Source organism: Ixodes scapularis, unplaced genomic scaffold (genome assembly GCF_016920785.2).
Source record: "Ixodes scapularis isolate PalLabHiFi unplaced genomic scaffold, ASM1692078v2 PGA_scaffold3__209_contigs__length_174095766, whole genome shotgun sequence".
NCBI classification, from domain to species: domain Eukaryota; kingdom Metazoa; phylum Arthropoda; class Arachnida; order Ixodida; family Ixodidae; genus Ixodes; species Ixodes scapularis.
This window is the reverse complement of record NW_024609868.1, coordinates 50,400,250-50,420,736: the sequence shown is the minus strand read 5'-3', so window position 1 is coordinate 50,420,736 and position 20,487 is coordinate 50,400,250. Positions and strand designations below refer to the sequence as shown.

General features: G+C 45.4%; 2 protein-coding genes across 2 annotated transcripts in view; one reads left to right on the top strand and one right to left on the bottom strand.

The window, feature by feature from the left end:
• Nucleotides 1–4,673, top strand: part of LOC8040444 (helicase SKI2W) — a 44,941-nt gene extending 40,268 nt beyond the window's left edge. The window contains exons 20-21 of the mRNA XM_029976530.4: nucleotides 1,167–1,307; nucleotides 4,394–4,673. Coding sequence (XP_029832390.2) covers nucleotides 1,167–1,307; nucleotides 4,394–4,594 — 342 coding nt within the window. The 3' untranslated portion in view covers nucleotides 4,595–4,673. The remainder of the gene's footprint in view (nucleotides 1–1,166; nucleotides 1,308–4,393) is intronic.
• A 6,584-nt stretch (nucleotides 4,674–11,257) lies between these two features.
• LOC120840358 (nose resistant to fluoxetine protein 6) overlaps nucleotides 11,258–20,487 on the bottom strand; it is a 57,563-nt gene continuing 48,333 nt past the window's right edge. The window contains exons 10-14 of the mRNA XM_040210845.3: nucleotides 18,992–19,071; nucleotides 17,759–17,881; nucleotides 13,952–14,268; nucleotides 12,539–12,681; nucleotides 11,258–11,760 (exon numbers count right to left, since the gene is read on the bottom strand). Coding sequence (XP_040066779.3) covers nucleotides 11,515–11,760; nucleotides 12,539–12,681; nucleotides 13,952–14,268; nucleotides 17,759–17,881; nucleotides 18,992–19,071 — 909 coding nt within the window. The 3' untranslated portion in view covers nucleotides 11,258–11,514. The remainder of the gene's footprint in view (nucleotides 11,761–12,538; nucleotides 12,682–13,951; nucleotides 14,269–17,758; nucleotides 17,882–18,991; nucleotides 19,072–20,487) is intronic.

The window sequence follows — 20,487 nt, the reverse complement described above, 5'->3', positions numbered from 1 at the left end:
TATAATTACAGTATCATCTGGTAGATCGTTCCAGTGCTTAACCGTTCTAACAAAAAACAAGTACTTGAAAGCATCTTTGTTTACCCGTTGTATTTCAAAGGCCTTTTTACGCACACTCTGCAATGGCCGAGCCGAGTGTGGTAGCAAGTAACGGGAGGTGTCAATGTTCAGCTCGTTTCGAGAAAGCTTAAAAAGCAGTTTAATTAACTCTGGCAATTTCTCTGCGACTTGACAATAAAGGGAGGCTTAGTTCTTTGAGCATTGAAGCCACCGAGCCAGTTCGACCATACCTAGAAATGGTAAAACGGGCTGCCATTCTTTGTATTTTTTCTGACTTATCAATTTGGTTCTTTCTATATGAATCCCACACAGCACAGGCGTAATCCAGGGTTGGCCTTACCAGGGTTGTGCATGCGGATAATTTTACGTTATGCGGAGCATGCCTAGATTGTGCTTCAAGAACCACAACTTTTTTATAGCCTTACGACACAAACAATCTGCATGAAGTTTCCGTCTTAAATCTGAGGCTATCGTAACCCCTAAGTACTTCAAGTGATCAGCTGCTGTTAAAGAGACATCTCCTAGTTTATAATTGTAAGTATGGATGTTCTTTTTACTTATTATTCTGAGAAATACAGTCTTTTCTGGGTTCAGCTTGATTCCCCATTTTTGACACTTATTATCTACTGAGGCGAGCGACAAGTTTAAGTTTTCCAGGTCTACAAGGCTACATACTTTAGTGTAGCGCAGGCAGTCGTCTGCGAATAACCTAACTGTAATATTGGCACTCACTGTTTCTGCCAAATCATTGACGTAGCATAAAAATAATACTAATCCTAAAACTGGCCCCTTGGGGGACTCCCGACGGCACCCTTCAAACATACCACACAGCACCATCAATAACTACAAACTGTCTCTTATTTTTAAGCTATGCAATAATCCATTGAATGACATGAGCATTCACTCTAACTATTGAGTTTTCTGACAAGTCCTTCACGGGATACCCTATTGGTGCTGTTGGCACATAAAGGTGATTCTACTCATCCGATGTGTAAGGAAAAAATAACTGAAAGAAAGCAATAGTTCTATACAAACACGATCCAGGGGATTTCCCACTGGTGTTAGTGTGAGGTGTGTATAGGACGCCTGTGGTGCCCTGTGCGCAGGCGGTGCACAAGTTTGGAGAGGTGGCGCAACGAATTGGAAGGGTGCAGCGGGAGTGTGGCTTTGACGAACCACCGGACCAGTTCGTGGAACAGTTCAGCTTCGGCCTGTGCAATGTGGTCTACCACTGGGCTAAGGGAATGGTCTGTTCCATAATTCTTTTCCTCCTATTTTATACTGTTTATTCACTGCATAATGACGGCAAAGTTTGGGTTGACAACTTAAAACCAACCACTCGAGCCTGTGGACGAAGCTTTTGGCCATGCTTGCCTTTAGTATTTTGCATTGAGAATGTCTCCATTTGATAGTGTATGACAGTGGTTCTCAACCATTGATATTTTGCGGACCCCTTGTGGATCGACGGAGATGTTGGAGGGCCCCATTTGTGGTGAGGAGGAGGGATGGTATAGGTTAATTATAGGGTTGTGCGAATAGTGGATTTTGAGTTCGAATCGAATTCGAAGCGAATAGTGATTTTGTCGAATATTTTCGAATCGAATATCAAATACTTGCCGTTCAAAATCTTCGCCGATTTTAGAGGGTAGTTTACAGAAATACTTCCAAACTCGACTTCTCACGCTGTCGTTAATCCATCTTGCCAACCGACTTAGCTGCCGTCATTTTGACAACGTCGATGTCATTCAATCACCTTGTCGCTGTAATGATATAATATTCCTTCGAAATATTATAGCTTAAATGTTTTGAAACTGTTTTATCGGAAATAAAAGTTTCTGAGCAATTATGCATGTTATGAAAAATTTCTAAAGGTACTTATTTTTATCCTAAACTTGTTTTTCTAAATTTATATCTGGACGTGGCTGTGGTGAAAAAAGAGCGCTAGCAACCAGGGCGCCAAGATTGGGGAAGATGGCGCCGGCGTTTCTGGAGTTCGTTGCTCGGTTTCTTTTGCCCGTTATTAAAAAAGTTAGTGAAATAAGTACGATGAATATATTTCAAAGTTCCCACCATAATATTTATACCATTTTGCCGAACGTGTGAGTATATTCTTGATTTTAGATATCGTTTCTTTCTGGTTTTTAGACAGTAAACAAACTTGCAGCCGTGAGTTCGCGAACACTTCGAAAAGCACGAACATTACAACTGCTCTCGAAGCGAATATCGAATAGTGTGCTATTCGAAAAAACTATCCGAAAATTTTAATATTCGCACAACACTAGTTAATTATAATAATGATTTAATAAATGGATCTAACTAAGGGCTAGTGTGAAGTTGACTTCTCTTATTGGCATACCCACAAGAAAACTCAAATGAAAATTGGAACGTTTCTTCGCAGTCTAAAATAAGATTTTATTGCCGGACTTGTCTGATGTGGCACTGCTTCGCAGAACCCTAGAATGCCTTCACGGATGCCAAAAAGTCCGCGGACCCTCATTCGAGAACCACTGGTGTATGATGTAACTCACAGCATGTAACTGTTTTACTACAGGATTACTTGAGCTCCAACCTTTAATAATGTCTGATCGGTATGCAGAAAGATTTTGCTAAAGCATCATGAGTGTCATCTCACCTTTAGTCTTTTCAGGCATCCTTCTGATAGCCAAATAATGTTTTGAATCTCCCTTACTTATTGATCTCACACTGTTCTGCTTTGCTGAAAATAGATTAAAAAAATTGTAGGGCAGTTTTTTTTTTTTTTATAAGTAATGGCAGTTACTTAAACTGTGTGGTTTACTGTTGTTTTTTCTCAAACAATATTTGGGCTGTGCTAGGCTATACTCGTTTTCACCTCAAGAAACAAGTCAGTTTTGTGCCTTGTTCATACGCCATGCAAACTAGTTCTTACAAGATTTGGTTGTCGGAGGAAGAAGAGATCCTTTTGGCGTTCAAAACATGTATGTCTTGATAAGATAACATATATTTAATCTAAAATGCTGCTGCATATATCTTATTTCTCCACATAAAGGGGGAAATCGAGGAGCCAGACTTTTTACAGCGGAGCTGTTAAGGGCTAGTTTCCCCAGGATTGTGTCCAGTACCAAACAAATGTCCACACAACACTCTGGTTGCCGTCGTCGCTCATCGATGGCGGTAGCTGTTCAGAGTGTCGTGTTTGGCGGTCGTCTGCTTGCCGCCGTCGCTCATAGATCGCAGCAACCTTTCCAGCCTCGGCAACCAGACAACTAGTGGCTGCCGTCGCTCATAGATGGCGGCAACATTTCTTCGGAGGAAGAAGAGGAATGGAACAAGGCGGCGATGTGTGCAGCAGCGTGAACGGTTTTGCAACTGCCGTGAGGCCGCTATCGTCTGAAGTTCCACTGCGTCGAGTGCTTCAGATTCTCTTGCGAAGGAGCAGATTGCTGGCCTGGAAAGCCACTGCCGAGAACAGAAGCTACAGCTCCGCTGCTCTTCCTTCTTCACCAGAATGGAAAGGCTGAAAGTTTTTTTTTACTTTGGTTCTTGAAGTGAAAATGAGTATAAAGTAGTACAGCATAGGTAAGTTATGATGGAAAGGTCTATCAAAGGTCGAAATGCATGTTCAATGCATGTCTGAGGTTACATTTTTCTTATTTTATGGCAATTGGGTGTTTATTTCTTGATCTGCAAGGTCTCTGCACATTCCCCAAAACATATAACAAACAAGGCAAGTCACATCTAAGGAAAAAAGAAAAGAACATAAGCGTTTTAGTTTTCCACAATATGAAAGACAGATTGGCCGACGCAGTTAAATTCCGAAGACCCTCTATGTTTACAGACAGAATAAGACAGAAGTTCGTTTATTTCCTTATCTCACTCAGTGTGGGCCTTGCCAAAGTAAATCCTTCACAGCCACCTAAAACTGCCTCTCATTGGTCATTGGTCTTTCATATTGTTGGGGATTGTACCCTAAGCAGGGGTCCTCAAACTTCAGTCTCGAGGAACACCTATCTTTTTTATTGACAGCCGAATAAAAGCCCCTCCAGGTTTCGACTCCGTAGCCGAAGGGTCGTACAGAAGCCCACAGAACTTGTAAAATATAATGGATATACTAGGGAGTGTTAGGTACATGTTACGCACCAGTGGATGGTTGGGGTCTGCTGAAATTGGGGGCAGTCGAGGAACCTTGGGAGTTCGGGGAAACTCCCGAGGGAACTATAGGGAGCACCTGGGTCCCTAGGAGCCCGGTTTGAGAACCTACGCCCCAAAGCGATGGGGCATTCTCAGCACATCCCTTGCTAACACCCATTCCCACGCACCCCATTCCCGTGCGTCTGGGGAGAACCTTCGGCAGCACTTTGCCCACATCATGGAGCTGACCAAGACGCAGGAGGGCATCATCGTGCGCTGCATCCAGCGGCTGGACGAGCTGCTGAAAGATGTGCGCACGGCCGCCGGCATCGTGGGCAACCCCGAACTGCGCGCCAAGATGGAGGAGGCCTCCCGACTCATCCGCAGGGACATCGTCTTCGCTGCCAGCCTTTACCTCCAGTGAAGGCGCGATCGTCCGTGCTGGTGGACGCCCATTCTTTCTTCTCGGCAGGACACGAGGTCGGTGGGTCTTCGAAATATTTTGCTGTCCCCTACAATGCATTCGCAAGACTAATCTTTTTCTTCGGGGGAAACCAAGAAACAATGCATGGAGTTGGGCTAGTTTGTTTGGTATATCAAAGTGGAAATAATGGTGGAAAAAACTGAAGACAAGTACAGCGCTGTATGTGTGAACTTCTACTTGTCTTCCGTCTTTGTACTGTTTTTTCCACTTCGATGTGGAAAATCAAATATGTCATAGAGCTGCAAGAAGAAAAAGGTGGTGCAGAAAATTCGAGCGAGCATTCGCATGATGGAGTCGCATGTAGTTGAGTCAGCTGAATCTTTCTTTTTATGAATGTGTTTGCGACCTTCGAGGGTTTATTGAACAAAAGGCAGGGGAATTGGAAAGGAAGCCACCCCACAGCTCAATGCTGCTGACTGTACTAGTCCTTTCCAAAATGGAAGGGGAACGGTCACTCTGACGGTAAGAGCAATATTCTCTAGGCCGGTGACAGATTCTCCGTGGCTCCCTGCGGGCTTGGAGGATTAAGGAACATCCCTGACGCAGCACACGTAACCTTAAAACTCGGTGACGTTTAATTAGAGAGAAACTCTGTCGTGCGAATACACAATTGCTGAAGCTGCTTTGAATGTATAGGCACTCTGTGCTAGTGGGGACAATCTTGTTGCTCGTAGTAAACAGCTCTGAGCCATTCGCTGCTACTGAAATGCATATATTTTCTTCAAAATACTTGTGCTAGATTTCGAGCCACACTTCTTTTAGGCCGTCTTATCACTCGTTTGGACTCTTCCTTCTTCAATAGATCTTTTCTTTCTGATCTATGACAATAAAGTTCTGACTTGTAGCCTCCACGTCAGCAAGAAACTTTGATAGGTACAATTTGATTTTTAGTAAGAAGAGCCTTTGAAATTGCAAAATAGAGTTAGCATGTGGTTTTCTGCTCCTCCCTTCCAATAAATATTGAGTAATCCAAAAGTGAAAAGAATTGGGTTTCCCTTACTTGTGGACACAATTCGTCCGAGTTCCAGTCCGAGCTAGATTCTAGTGTGGACATGTAATGATTTGTTGCTCTTTGGCATATTTTCACACAGTTCAAAATAGTTTGTCTTCTCTTATTGGGGCATTGCCCACCTTTTCGTTTTCTCAAGTCATTGGAACATGGCAAGTCATATATGCAATGATAGAAGTGCTGTGCCATTTGTGCCAAATTGCACCATAAACGAATGTCTGCTACATGTCGCACCAAAGTGCCATTTTTGCTAAGAATTGCATCACACCTGTGCCAAAATAAACTTTAAAAAAAAGTAAAAAAAAAATATTGTTGGTCGATTTTAATGTTTAGTGAAGTACGAGGAAGGAGAAATGGTACAAATGTTTTTCTTGGCATTTCTACTCACCGTATAGTTTGTTTCATCTTAAATCAGAGCACAGTCAAAGGCTCGAACACATACAACCACAAACACAGATACTAAAAGTGAAAGTCATGGGATATTTGCTGCACTTGATTGGTTTAGTAGATGAAAGAGCATGTATAAGGAGTATTCACTGGGCGCTATATTTGTGGGTGCTGTCTAGAGCGCAGGCTCAGAACGAGCCCACATTAATAGGCAGCTAAGACCGGCAATCTTGAGGGTGCGGAATGCACGTTACAAAAGAACTGTGGAAGCTCGCCATCAGCACGCGCTCAGCAGTCGCGCTCACAGCTATGGCCGCCACTGAATACTTCCTATAGGAAGATACACGAGTGCCGTGATGTCTCACATTGGCGCAGTTTGGTTGGTTCCATTGGCTCATAACATTGGCTGCACCTTAAATTAAGGTGGAACGAAGTATGGAGACTTCCCATCAACCGCGCTGGCCAATAGAAGTACTGGCGGGTTGATCGCTGGCATCGTCTAAATTTCCAGATGATGTCGGTGATGTCAGCAGCTCAAAGTCGCGAGAAAACCTAGCAAAACAGTAGGATGGTGGCTACCGTGATAAGGCAGAACCAGGGTCATGTACTCGTGATGAGATCACCTGATTATCATGTCTGCCGCATGCAGTACCAACCTCAGGGGTGGGCGACCCGCGTGCGCGGACAGGGTGTCACCTATTGAAATTTTTTTTGCTTTTTGAGTTATTTTAGCATTGCACCCGACACAACGCTATATGCTCAATCGCCGTTCGTTTTTGGAATGTGCTACTCGGCTGACAAAACGCTCGTGTTGGGCCACTACTCGCATGTTTACTAACAATGTGATGTCGTACCTAGTAGATATGGGCCTATAAAAAGGGAAGAGGAGAGAATGGGGAGGGGGGTGCGCCACGGGCAGAGTTTGCCCAGATCGCCTGATGGTGTAAGGCGGGCCCCGCCGAATGCCTCTGTACCTCCTTCACCCCCCTCACCATGCATGGTGCGCACGTCGAGCTTCACCGCTTTGCACCAGAGTGCTAGGAGCAGCGGCTGACAAGGGTGAATGCCTTGATTGGCGCAATAGGCTTGGAAATTATGCTCATTACTATTACAAGTATGTTTGCCTTCTTTGGCTTTGATTGTGTAGGCTGATCTCTAGTTTCAAAAAGGTGTGCAGGGGAAGAGAAAAAAAAATATCCATGTTCATATTTGAATAATTGAGGTAGTCAAGATAGTTCCCACGCAGCTGTCGTTCGAAAGGGCAGCAAACTTTGACTTCACTCTCTGGTTCCAACGCCGCTAAAGAGCAGTGTCACCTTTAAAGCTCAATTTTGTTGTTGTATGATTCATTTTTTATCAATTTTTTTGTATCCATTGTAAATGGAACCTACTGTTACCAAAACCTTATTTATATAAAAAAAAAAAAAAGAAGAGAGCTCTGTGTACTTTTGGTGCCCCATCTATTCTCATTACAAAATGTAATAAGTAACATGCTCCAGTATCAAACAGGAACCCTCAATTATTATCAAAGATGACCTCATTTAGCGATGCAATCACTTTTTAATGCGAAAGCATAAACTGGGGGGGGGGTCTCATGGAGCGAGCCGATGTCATCAGCTTTGAAACCGCGCCAAACGGCTCTTAAATCCTTCTCGCCAGCTCCCAGCTATGAAACCACTCGCAAAGCTAGCCAACGGCACCTTTACACTTCGGTCCCATTGGCCGGCGCATGTCGACAAGGCTCCCAATGGCCAGACACGCAGTGCCATGGGGTGGCTGGTCGTTGAAACTGACCATCAGTTTCACCGACCGCCAACACGTTGGCGCGTGCTCGGTGGCTTCTGCTCATCTCGTTGCCGATGAACATGCCGCCGCCTCCAGCATCCATATCGTCGGCGGTGCTTCTGCTCGTCTGGACGCCGACGAAATGGCACCACCTCAGGCATCTACATGACGAAGGGAGCGGACGAGCGGTTTGCATGCTTTCGCATTCACAAGTCGTAAGAAGTGCTTAGGTGTACCTCAAGCTTTTTTAATTTTCAAGTGATCTGTTCTCAGATGCTGGCATCTGCGTCAAAAGCGTCAGTGGATGCTCCAAACTAATATTTTATCTGCTACAGAACCTGCTACAAAAGGTCAAATGCCACTTCCATCATTGTAATATGATCCTAGACCAGTGGCAGCTGGTGTTTTGCCTAGGTGCCTGTTATTTTAGAAGCTCATTTTGATCTCTTGATGCAGGAGACTGTGATACTTTTTGATGGGGATCTGGAATGCCCACCACAACGAATCTCCTGGATGCAGAGCAGTGCAGTCTTCTCCAAACAAAAGAAAAAACTTCTCACCGGCAACCTTCGGGATTTTTTGCAAGAGAGATTTTGAGGACTCTGCTCATAGAAGAATGTCTTCGTGGCTTGGAATAATATTTTGGCCCGATACTCGAGTCCTAAATAAACTGCCAATGTTTCCTGGAAAGCTTTTCTTCTTGTCTAATTTTCCCTCTCGGTCACCCGGGTAGCGTCCAAAAGCCTTACTTCACCGTATTGTGTTGTATAAAATAATAGACAACAAGAACATGCCTAAAAGAAATAGATGCAGTTTAATCAGACAGACCAAACTGGCAAAACATGTGACTAGTATGAAATTGTTTTGAACTTGAAAACAACAAAAAAGTGGCATGCATTCAAAATGATGAACAAGGGTTGAAGGGGAAAGTATAAGTAAGGCCCTTGTATCACATGTTTCAAAACTTGTGAGCACTTCAAGGTTGTCTTTTTTTCTTTTCTATGGCTCGGTGTGCGGGGAACTGCGTAACACATGGTCATATATTTTGTGTGTGTGAGGCCCAACTGCGAATGGAATTGGGCTTTTTGAATGCGGACTTAACAAGAGGCCCAAGATCCTCTTGGCTTCCTCCTTTTCTACTCCACCAAGAATGGCGCATAATTTTGAGCACGCACTTCGAATTTGTATTCGACACTACTACAGCTGCGTCGGAGATTGGCGTGGACTCTAACCAATCACACGCTTCTCACTGGAAGCAATGCCCAACTGCCTAAGAGATGGCTCCTGTCAGTGTTGCTTGATGGGGTTTCGTAAAGAGTCACTGGCTTGGCCTTGCACTCTGGGTGAGCTATTTTGTCGGAGGCCGTATGTTGGCATCCAAGACTTACAAAAAAAACATTATTTCTTGGCTTGTGGAATTCAGAGACCAAAACCTGCTGCTCGATATATGTTGACCATCATTGATCTGAAGAGCAGTGGTGTTCTCAACTTTTTACATTGATCAAGAATAGTTGGGCATCTGCACTAATGCCTGTACACAACAACATGATTTATTGTGGAGGAATATCTTTATAAACCATGAACTTTTTGCCAGTTTTGAGTGGTATGCTGAGTGGCCCTCAGTTGAAGAAAGACACATAGAGATCATCGTAAAGAAACAAGTTAGGCAACTAACATTATTAGCCTGAAGGTCTATGTGCTTTATGTTACCCTCGTATAAACTGCCCCTTTTAATAATAAAAAAAAGCATGACTTATATGAGTAAATATTGTGTTGTAGCATATATCATTGAATCTCGCAACATTCAAAAATGTTCTAAGAGCAGCAAGTGGCATCACTAGAACAATCTGAATCCAAAATGTGGGATTTCATGCTCATAATGCAATTTTTAGTCTAGATTAGAACAGAATTTGGCTCGAGTTGGTCTGCTCAAACCACATTGTAGTTTCTCTGGCTGTCACTGGCAGAGGTGATATTCCAAATAGTCTGTTTGTGAAAACTTTTTGGAAGGCTGGAGTGTGCTAGAAACTGTATACTTCATTATGGCCACCCTTAGAGTAAATATTGCCTAGATAAAGAGAAACGAGAGCCAATTTTAGCAGCACCCCTCCCTTCAAGCGTCCTAGCAATTAAGAAACCTTGCATTGTCTATTCACGCAATTTTATAAGTGACAGTGGCCGTCCAGACACTGACAAGGCATGTGATTCGCGCGTTTGCGCTACAGTGATTTTCTGTACTTGTAGAAAACGCAATTTGCTGTCTATAAAAAAAAATAAAATAAAGAAACCTGCGATAAAAAGCAAACAAAAAACTATCACGTGTAATTTCCACAAGCGACGGAAGCACGGGCCAAGTGTGTAAGGTTGTTACAGCGTGGACCAAATAACCTTCTTTTTCTTTCTTTTTATTTCTAACTTCGTTCAAGTTAAATCATTTTCAAGTAAAAATAAAACGGTGGCGTCGGCTGGGTATTAGTATGTTTTATTTAATGAAAATAAGAAAGGGAGACTTTAATGCTCCCTTCGCGCGCTTTTTCACATCTTGAAAGTTAACTCCACATTGATGCACAGAATTTTTTTATTTTTTTTTTATTTTTAATTTCTGATTGAGGCAAGATTTTCTTTCGATATGTTTATGCAATATCTAGCCGCACCTTCACTCTAAACTACAATATGATCCAGTTCGAAATCGATTTTTTTTTCTCCCGTTTTTAAAAGTGGGTGATTTCCATTTGGCCCACGCGGTAGAATGCCAGTTGCCAAAGGCTCTCTAATTATGCGCCGGTTCCTCGGTGGCCATCTTGGATGACGACAAAACGGAGTTCAATTGATTAACAAATGTTAAAAACGAATATTCGAAGGTGGCCTCCTTGCTACCGCAATCACTTTGCTCTTGGAAATTTGTGTGCGAACTATGATAGTTAAAGGCGAATTATTTAATTAGATAATTAACAAAGAAGTATTGACTGGGGGTTCATGTCCTTCACCTCTGACATTAAAGTTATGTAGTGCATAATTTTACAACGCGTACTCGATAAAAAATTGAAACGAGATTTTGTTTTTCAACTTTCGTTAGTGTTAAAAAAAATCTCTTCGCAACACAATGTTTTAAACGCAGTTTCACAACTCAAACCCACAAGAAATTCCGAAAATCTTTCGTTCACTTCTTCATCATGGCATGCAGCACGGGATGTAAGATTATTATCCTCCAAACTATAAGACCCGTGAAAATATTTATTAATTATTAATCTAATTAATAAAACAAACATAGCTATGATTACAATATTTTGCCCATGAATCCCAGAGAACAAAGGGAATATGTTCACGATATAATTGTTTTTAATATTTGTTTTTTACGTTTTTTTTTTCTGTTTTTTTTTTAAATTAAAAACCGCGCTGTACCCATTCAGGATGGCCACCACCGGACTGGAGCCCTCACACAAGCCATTCTTTACCAGTATAACTAGTTCACTGTAGTGAACTAGTGTAACTTATTCTGTTCACGCTTCGTCATTCGTCTTTCTTATCGGCTGATGGAGCAATTCGATTGGCTGAGAAGCGTCTAGCCAGGTCCTGCGCCATCTATACACCATGTTCACGGGCGTACCAAAGATTGCTCGCAAGTTCTGAAAGTAAGTCCACAGGGGCAACGCTTGTTGGTCGGACATGGACCGCTGCCCTAGAGGTGAGTTGACTTGGGTACGGGTATTTCCAACTCCTTGGCCCGGAGCGGGCAGGGCGGGTGTTTCTTCTTCTCGTCGACGGTGAGGTTGTCGAGGCGCTGCTGCGGAGGCTCCTCGGGGAACCTGGCCAGGACGGCCGACGTGGCCATGCCGAGGAAGCGCGTGCTGGGCGCCTCGAAGAGCAGGTAGAACACGTAGGCGCCCGAGTAGGACAGCACCGTGACCACGATGAACTCGCACAGCTGGCGGAGAAAAAAAATGAAAACGATAAACGGATGGGACACATCGAAGAACGATAGCATTGTATAGTGTAGAATGGTAGGCGTGGATGTATGCAAACGCGTAAGGTGCATCGATGCTAATTGAGCTACACTTATGAACGACTACACATGTATCTGTAACCATATTTGTTCTATTTGTTGCGTCAGTACTTTGTAAAAGCCGATCGTCCGCTTGCAGCGAAGGCATTTGTAAATTAACTATCATATGATAAGCTCATGGACTTAAGTACTGCTTTCCGACGAAAACTGAGTGTAACGTGTTGAATGTCCCAACATAGGACAAAATTAGATGCTTCCAAACCTTGCGTGATTATTGCACTTTGGGGGAAGTGACAACAATGGTTGCTTCTCATGTCTAAGACGCATACGGGGGTCGGAGGTGGCAATATAATGTTTTACATTAGGACAGATAAAAGTTATCTTAGTCGTCTGCTTTCGGCCAACTTATGTTCGTTTGGGTCACTTTTAACGTTCTCGCCCAAAAAAGGGGCGCTTCTAATAGCCGGTGAGACAGGAGCCTTCCGAAACGGAATGACAGCGTTTCATTTCGATCGGGGTCAATCTCTGCGTCGGTTCTCGATCGCCATATATGAGCACGCTGATACCATCAAGTATACAAAGGGGAGCGATCAGCCGATGCTGCAGTGTTTGAAGATTTAACTCGGTGGCAGACCCCGTGTTTGAAGATTTGAGTAGCAGACTCCGTACTTGTTTCTGATGACACGACCGGAGAACTTACCTGTACGAAGTGGCTGCTGTAGAGGCGTTCTCGGATGCTTCCGAACCGGATGTAGAGTACGAGGATGTGCAGCAGGTATGCCCCGTAGGAGAGCCGGCTCAGCGCGACGAAGGGTCCCCAGGACAGGAACCGCGACAAAATGCCTGGAACATCAGGCAGCTCTCACATTTATAATCCAAGAACCGGTGCACTTTGTTTGCTTGGTGTCCGATTCTTAGTGGTTTTGTCAGTTTAGTTATGTAATATTTAATCCCGCAGTTCTTCCCAAACAAAACAGCGTCTACAAAGAATTTCCCGTAACTTATAAAAAAAAAAACAAAAAAAACATGCAGCGGCAACACTGTAACGAACACAATCATTTACTGGACGCACTTTTTGTGCAATTGTGGTCCCGTAGGCGCGCATTTTTGTCACGTTCAACTCCATTCGTGCGATGTTTGCTGTCAATTCAAACATACAATGCCTTACAGCAACTACTGCCGGTATTCCAATTTTTAAATGACAACCAGACTTGGTCACATGAACTAGCTGCAGCTTCATCTACATTTCGAGTCCCACACTCCAACTACTCCATTTTCACGCGGCAACTGCGAGAAAGTCGTCAGACGGTGGCACATGGCAAAATCAAAATGCTAATATCAATTTCTCTAACAGAAACCACGATGTTGCGCGTCACACACGCGTTTTTTGTCGCCTTTTTTTTTTTCCCTGAAAAGGGATTAAAAATTTTCATTTAAAAAAAAAAAAAAAAAAAAAATACCCGTGAAACTTTGCAAATACTTTGTCGTACCTCATTCCCGCGCAGCGTCGCACGCGCCGCTATCCGAAAAATCGAACCACACGAAGGTTACGAACTCAAGCTCGACTGCCTTGGAAGCTACCTCGCGTACGTTCGCGAACAGTGGGCACGCATTCTGAAGTTGAGCGTGTGCTTATCTCGTGAATCTTGACGAATAACTCCTGGGACTCTAGCTTCTCTGCGTCATGGCGGTGCGTTAGGAAGAGCCATCCTTCCAGGGGGGTAAACATGTACACTCTTATCCCTTGCGGTCTATGCGCCGAGAAACCGAGGGGGAGGAGGAGGCGAGAGAGGACGTCAGAACGCCGAGCTCTTGGATCGAATGAAGCTGAAAATACGTCCAAAGCTACAAGCACGATATGGCCCGCGCTCTTAGCTTTGAGATATTTATATAACGCGCAAATACGCGAGTATGACAATGCCCATCTCAAACATCCCAAAAAAGAAAAAAAAAAAAGCAAAGCTGAGAGCATAGTTTTTATTAATCTTATTTTTCAAGGTATGAAGAAACATAATGTATAAAAGTGCTTAAAAAAAGCTGGGTTAACATATACGAATCTCAAACAATGTCAGGCTTCGGCTGTTTTTCATTCTCCTTCGGCTGGTGTTCTTACCCTTTCGGTCGGTGCAGACGACGAAGGCGACCCAGCAGATGAAGGCGCCCCAGGTGGTCTTGTGCAGGCAGGCATAGAGCGCCGCCATGGCCTGACTTGGCATGACGCCCTTGTGCCACTGCTCCACGCCCAGAATGACGGCGAGCGCGCAGCCCGCGGACACAACCCAGCCGGCCAGGCGGACCGCGGTCGTGGCCCCGCGCTGCGCCCACTGGGTCCGGGAACGCAGCACCAGGGCCAGCAGAAGGCCCAGGGCGAAGGCGCCCGCGTGCGCGAACGGACGCTTGAAGACCTCCGTGTTGGTGCGCCGAGACTTCCTGCGTGAACATCCCGATCGGATATACCTCTGTTCCCCTCGGCCAGTGCGCACAGTAGCGTCCACTATAGCCGGTGACAGGTCATAATCGAAGTGGAAGCACCTCCGACCCCTTTCCGCTTCAGCGGAGCGAACGGTGGAGAGGATGTTGCCTCCTCTCCAGCGTTCGCACTACTAAAGTGGGAAGAGGTGAGAGGAGCTTCCACTTCGTTCTTGACCTGAGACCGACACGCGGGGCGGCTCTGTTTACCAAACACGGCCGGAAGGCCGCGCATGCGCGGAAGCTATGTGGGCAAAAGCGGCCCGGCTCTCCGTGTTTTCGCCATTGCGTCGTGTGGCGTGCGCTCGTTGTTGACGTTGTGAGGACGCTTCTAGCTTTATTTGTGCGTCGTATTTCCTGACAACGTACGTCGTATGCTATGCCCGACTATTTGAGCTCGCTACCCGAGCCTGAACGGCAGCGGTATCAAAACAAACTGTGCGTGGACGGCGTTGCCTTCAAGGGAGGATCCGTACGCCGCAAACAAGGTCTGCTGGACTTCCGACGTGAAGTTGCTGCCACCGAAGTCGACGACTCAGGCCGTCGTTTATTTGGTTTTTTCGCCAAGCCAGTTCACGGCTGACACGGTGCAGACGTACAAGTCCCTCGAGGCGAGTCGGTTTCCGCACTGCCGGCGGGATCAGCAGACTGTGGGTCTGCGGGAGTGTATTTATTAATTGATTAGATACACACAGCGTCTTCAAGTCATGGTATGATATTTTTCCTACCCTTATTTCACAAGGCATGACAAGCAGTAACACTTTGTTCTGCAGTCTTCGCGGTAACACGTTACATGTAAGAGCGTTGCCAGGGACGCATTACTTTTTTCAGTAACGTATACCTACTCGTTACTTTTGCGACACACTAGCGGGTAACGTACTTACGTTACTATTTCAAGTAACGTAGTTACGTTACTCGTTATATACTTCCCAAGTCTTAATGAAATTATACTTCAATTTTTTCCGTGTTTTTAGGCGTCAAGCCATGTAAATTTCTAAGTTTTCTGCGTTTTTCTTTGCATTTTTTCTCGTGAGTATTTAGGTGAAACCGTAAAAGAAGTAATTATGTTCCGTTTTTGCATGAACATAATGTGTCTTGATATATGAGCTTATGCATAGCTGTATCGTCAAAACAGTAAAATCTGTTAAATCATAATTTAAAAAGTAACGCAGAAGTAACGTCCGTCATTTCTTATCGGTAGCGGTAACGCGTTCCTTTTATTTTTGGGTAACGTAACTCGGTAACGCTTACCTTTTATTTGCAAGTAACGAGTAACATATTTCGTTACTTTTTTTTCCGTAGCGCCTTCAACACTGCCGTTCTGTCGCCGATCCCCTTCTGCTTGGTAGTACCGGCGTAGCGAGCCTCCGACGAGCGCTTGGCCGGTGCTTCGTGCGCGAGCACCGTGGGAACAAAACCCGGGTGGTCTCGATCAGACTAAGGTTTTTCTGAACATCAGAAAGCCTCGGGACGGAGATTGAAATGGAAGCCGCACTTGCCTTCAAGAAAGTGCTTGCCGCACAAACGGTCGTTCGCGTGAGGCGACCATTCTTTTCGATCCACGAATATTACGCACCTTCTGCGCCTTTCAGAGTTCGCCGGGAACTTGTGGAAACTCACTCCACTAATTTTTCTGTACATTTCAGTGCAATTAACGGCTACACAGCCTCGCGGCATGCTGAAATGCTATTACGCCCATGCAAAACGGGCGCGCTTTTGCCCACACCACCCGGCTCCGGCTAGAGTGCCTTCATACACACGCGCGCCTTTGCTTGAGTGGTGCCAACTCAGCCATTTCTCCGCCCAATCGTCTTCTTATGCGTTTTGAAGTGCGCGCAATCCGGTGTCACTCAGCTCGAGCGCGTATCTTTGGCTAATGCATAGACGCCATTTTACCGCCCAAGACACGCACGGAGTGCGCGAGAGCGTCACGCGCTGGCACATTCAGGCAACAATGGACGTCTTCACCCTGAGACAGACAGACATGTAGGCACCCTAGCTCCGGCGCGATCGCAGCGCCGCCGCAGCTCCGTGACATCAAACCCGCGTGTCGGCCGCTAACGTCCGCGAGACGCGGCCATCTAATGCTGACGTGAAGCGGCGTCCAAGCGCCCCACCACGCGCGATCCACGGGCAGAAACTGTCTGTTCACCGTTAATTAAGCTGAAACTGCATCCAGAGCTACAAGCGCGAGCTAGCCGGCGCTCCTGACTTTGAGACGTGCATTTCTAGCGGGAGCGCTCGTTCTGGGGAGGAACACTTCAAAGCAGAGACCTCGAGCTCTCGTGCTTGAGGCATTGCTGCAGTCTCAGCTTAAGGGTGAACGGGGTATGCGGAGAGTAAGTCGTCTGCTTCTTTCACAGGGGTTGCTGTGACGTCAGTATGACGCCGAGTTCTGATTGGTCTACCCCCTATTTTGTTTTCAGTCAGCCAATAAGAGCTTGGCGTCCGACATCATCGCAACCCCTGTGCAAGGAGCAGACGAACTTGCGCTCCGTATAGATATTTGTTTGTGGGCACTGAGCGTTTGAAAGGCTAAACGCGACTATTGTCTCGCCAGGGGCGCGGCTCAAAACTTCAGGTCTATACTGGTCGTCTGGTTGCCAACGACAAACTCGAGCTACCATAACGTCGCTGAGAGCGCAAGATGGGCTATAGTGATGTCAGAGATCGAGGGACAGCAAGAAATTCGAGAGGGCGGTGACCCGTCAGAGTGTGCCATCGTTACACCCAAGCTAAATATATCTATTTGTAGCCCTTTAATTCTGGAGCGCATGGAGCATCACGTGGGCGTTCACTGTTGCTACATGAAAACTAGTACTGGTGTGAGCGCGGCTGATGCACGTGCCGTCTGAAGATCCTGTCATGACCAGTCGCAAATGATAGTTGTCAATACCCTGTCTCAGCGACCTATAGCGGCTGTAGAGACCTTGAACTGTGACGTCTTTTAACGTCACGCTCGATGCACGCTGCACCACTGTCGACGTCATTTTCCCCAAGTTTGAGTTCATGTTCCCAGGTGCGCTGTAATGGGGCCAGGAGGTGTTAGGCCTATCTACATCCTCGTTCACTGGTCTCAAGTTCTCGGGGATCTGCGGCTTAGCTGGTGTACAGATAGGTAATTTTAAGTGAATTGAGGTCACTTTTAAAAGGGAGCTCCAGATATTTTTTCACACGATGTCACGCTTTTTGTCTCCTCAATTTCTTACCTGTTTTCAGATTGTTCTCAGCAGCTCACGTTCATGTCTATCACAAAGCACCGCTAAGAAAATGCAGTTATACAGTCTCGATATTAGCTAGAAATGTACCTCTAACTTATAAGTTATTTCTAATCACGTATCTGATTAATGATTGGCCTTATGCCACCAGCCGAGAAGATGGACGCGGCTGCGACACGATCTAGTCATCATTTGCGTCGTAGAGGGAAGTCGCCTGCCGCCGCAATACTCACATGACGTTATCGGCGAAGAAAATGGTCACGGGGTAGAGATCCTTGTAGTAGGTCTGCAGGGCAACGTACAGGGTGGAGCCGAGGACCATACTTATGGTGAGAATGAGCCCCAGTCTGGGAGATCTGCCTCGTGGAAAGAAAAAAACAAACTTCAGGGCTTTTTATATATATATATATATATATCGAGCAGACGGGCTTTTCATTATGGCCCATAAGTGCTCGGTCTAGCTTGCATATTTTGGCACAGTGAACAAATTGAACAGAGCCAAACGATTTTAACTAAGAATTAGTCATGCACTATATGCCGCCGGTCTTTCGTCCGCTTGCGACCCTGGCAGAACTGGTGTTTCCACAGTCGCGTGTCTTAATTAATGGTCCATGCATGTTCACGAGACATTATTGACCCCTTGCATACTCATTTTTTTATTTTAGGAACGCTCAGCAAAATTTTATTGTAGACGGGCAATTTGCATCAAAATAAGACACAATTATTTCCTCGATTTCCAGGTGTCATATATTTCTCTTCAGAACCCCACTGACTTGCAGACGTCAGATTGATAAAATGCTTGCATGATTCGCATTGTTTTCATCACTCCTGTCGCTGCCCATCAAACTATCGTCCGATTCCTAAAATCGGAAAGGCTGAAGGATTCGTCGTCACATATGCCTCAGCATTAATCCTACTCAAAAAGAAGGTTTTGTAGCTATTTGTCCGCTAAAGTGGACCTCCGCGCCGAGGCCACGTTGTTTTAGCGTGAACGCTCACGAGCGACTGCTTAATTTTTCTTGGCAAAAAGGAGCATTTTCTCTCTGCCAAATACCACACCAAACGAGCGAACTGCCCTGGGTGAATGGAGCAACAGGGGTGGTTTCGCCATCTGCCAGAGAGCGCGTTAAACAAGCGCCGAAATCGAAACGCGAGTCGCACTCGTGGTCGAGCTTTATGGTCCGTAAGGGTGACACTCGTTATTAGTAGGCAAGGTGTTAAAACTATGTTCACAACATATCCAACAAGAAAAAAAAAAACACGATTTAAAAAAGATCCATGTTTTCTTAAAAAAAAAAAAAAAAATACGGTGGCACATAAAAAAGCAAAAAGCGCTTTCTTTTAGCTTCCGTGATAATCAAAGTTTACTGAATCCGCTCATGTGTCCGGCGCTTTTTTCGTTCATTAACGTCTGATTTGCAGTATTTGGTATTTAATAATAGGGCTTGAGAAAAAAAGCTTCTCACCTGACCAATAGCACCACTGCCGGTGAGAAAGCAACCAGCAGCTGCAGGTCAGCCGCAAAGAACCACAGGTGCGGCAAACACTGCGGAATCGGGCCAGTACAAAAATAAATTCACCGTGTTTGCGTTTTGTAGTACTCACATTGGCAACACGTCAAGCGAGGCGTGCCAACACAGATTGCCGGGAATAATGAGTCTGACCTGTGCTGTTTGATTTGGTGATTATGAATTATTTATATTGCGAATGATATTAATATTGCATCCACTTTAAACGGAATATCTTTCTACGTCGTTCATATTAATCGCAATATGTCGCATATTAGCGGCCCCGACATCAAGATCAGGAGCCTGTCACACTTTCTATCAGTAGCTGAGATGTAGGCACAGATACACATCGAAAATAAATGTACGTTACGAAATACTTCGTATTTATGTATTATGTATAAACGCACGAATCAACTGATAAAAAAAAAAAAGAAACCTCATGAAAGTTGTTAGGTCAATTTATTCTGCCCAATTTAAAGGTGGACTGATTGAGCGAAAGTATACTTCTTGACCGGCCTTCATTCGTAGCCGCCACGCGCGAAAAACCCTGACACACGCAGTTCGTAATCTAGATGACCCAAGAAAGCCTTTGGTACTTTTACGACGACGATTATGACGGCCATTCGTCCCTGCTTCGACAAGAAACACCGCTAGCAAACAAAAAATAAACCCGACTCTTACAAAAAAACGGAACAGCTCGCGGTCAAGGGCGCTACTTGGAGAGCGGGTCGGACTTTCTCGCCGCGTTCGCTGTTTGCATTGATCGTCGGTCGGCTGTTATCGCGATCGGGCGACGGGCGTCGTTCGTGTCCCCCGCATGCCTGCTGGCACTAAGCGGGTCAAGAATGACTGCTCTGTCGAGCGACTCGATGCGGTCTGACTGCCCTAGCCCAGCTAAGCAGCGCTGACACGCGAATGCATTGTGGTCCGACGCCTTGACTCCGTTCCCGAGGCGAAATGCTTCGGAAGCCGCCCCCAGCCGGCTTTGAGGACGCGCGCTGTCTCGTGTGTTATGCACCCTTCCAATGCACAGCGCTGCGTGTAACCCCCCCACAGCCCACCGCTCGCGTGTTTCGTCGCTTCGGTAAGTGAGCAGAAAGAGCATGTGAGTGCTACAGGCAATTCTGAAGACGGCATCTGCCCTTTACTAGAACGGTCACTGTCTGCTTTTTTCTGAGCAATTCTAAACAAACAGATACGGTCAACAATAATTTGCACGACGCCCTCGGTGGAGCCCACTGTTTACCATTGTGGAAGTTCGCCATCAGTACGCGTTTCGCTGCAACGTGCTCAGCTAGGCGGTCAATGAATACCCCATAATGACAATGATATTTGCGATCGGAAATAAGCGCAGCCTTCTTCTTCAAGCGAGGCAATAAACGTAGTTACGTAATCACGCTATCAATATAGGCTATGTGATTACATAATCAACACAGGCTACACGATCGAGCAAT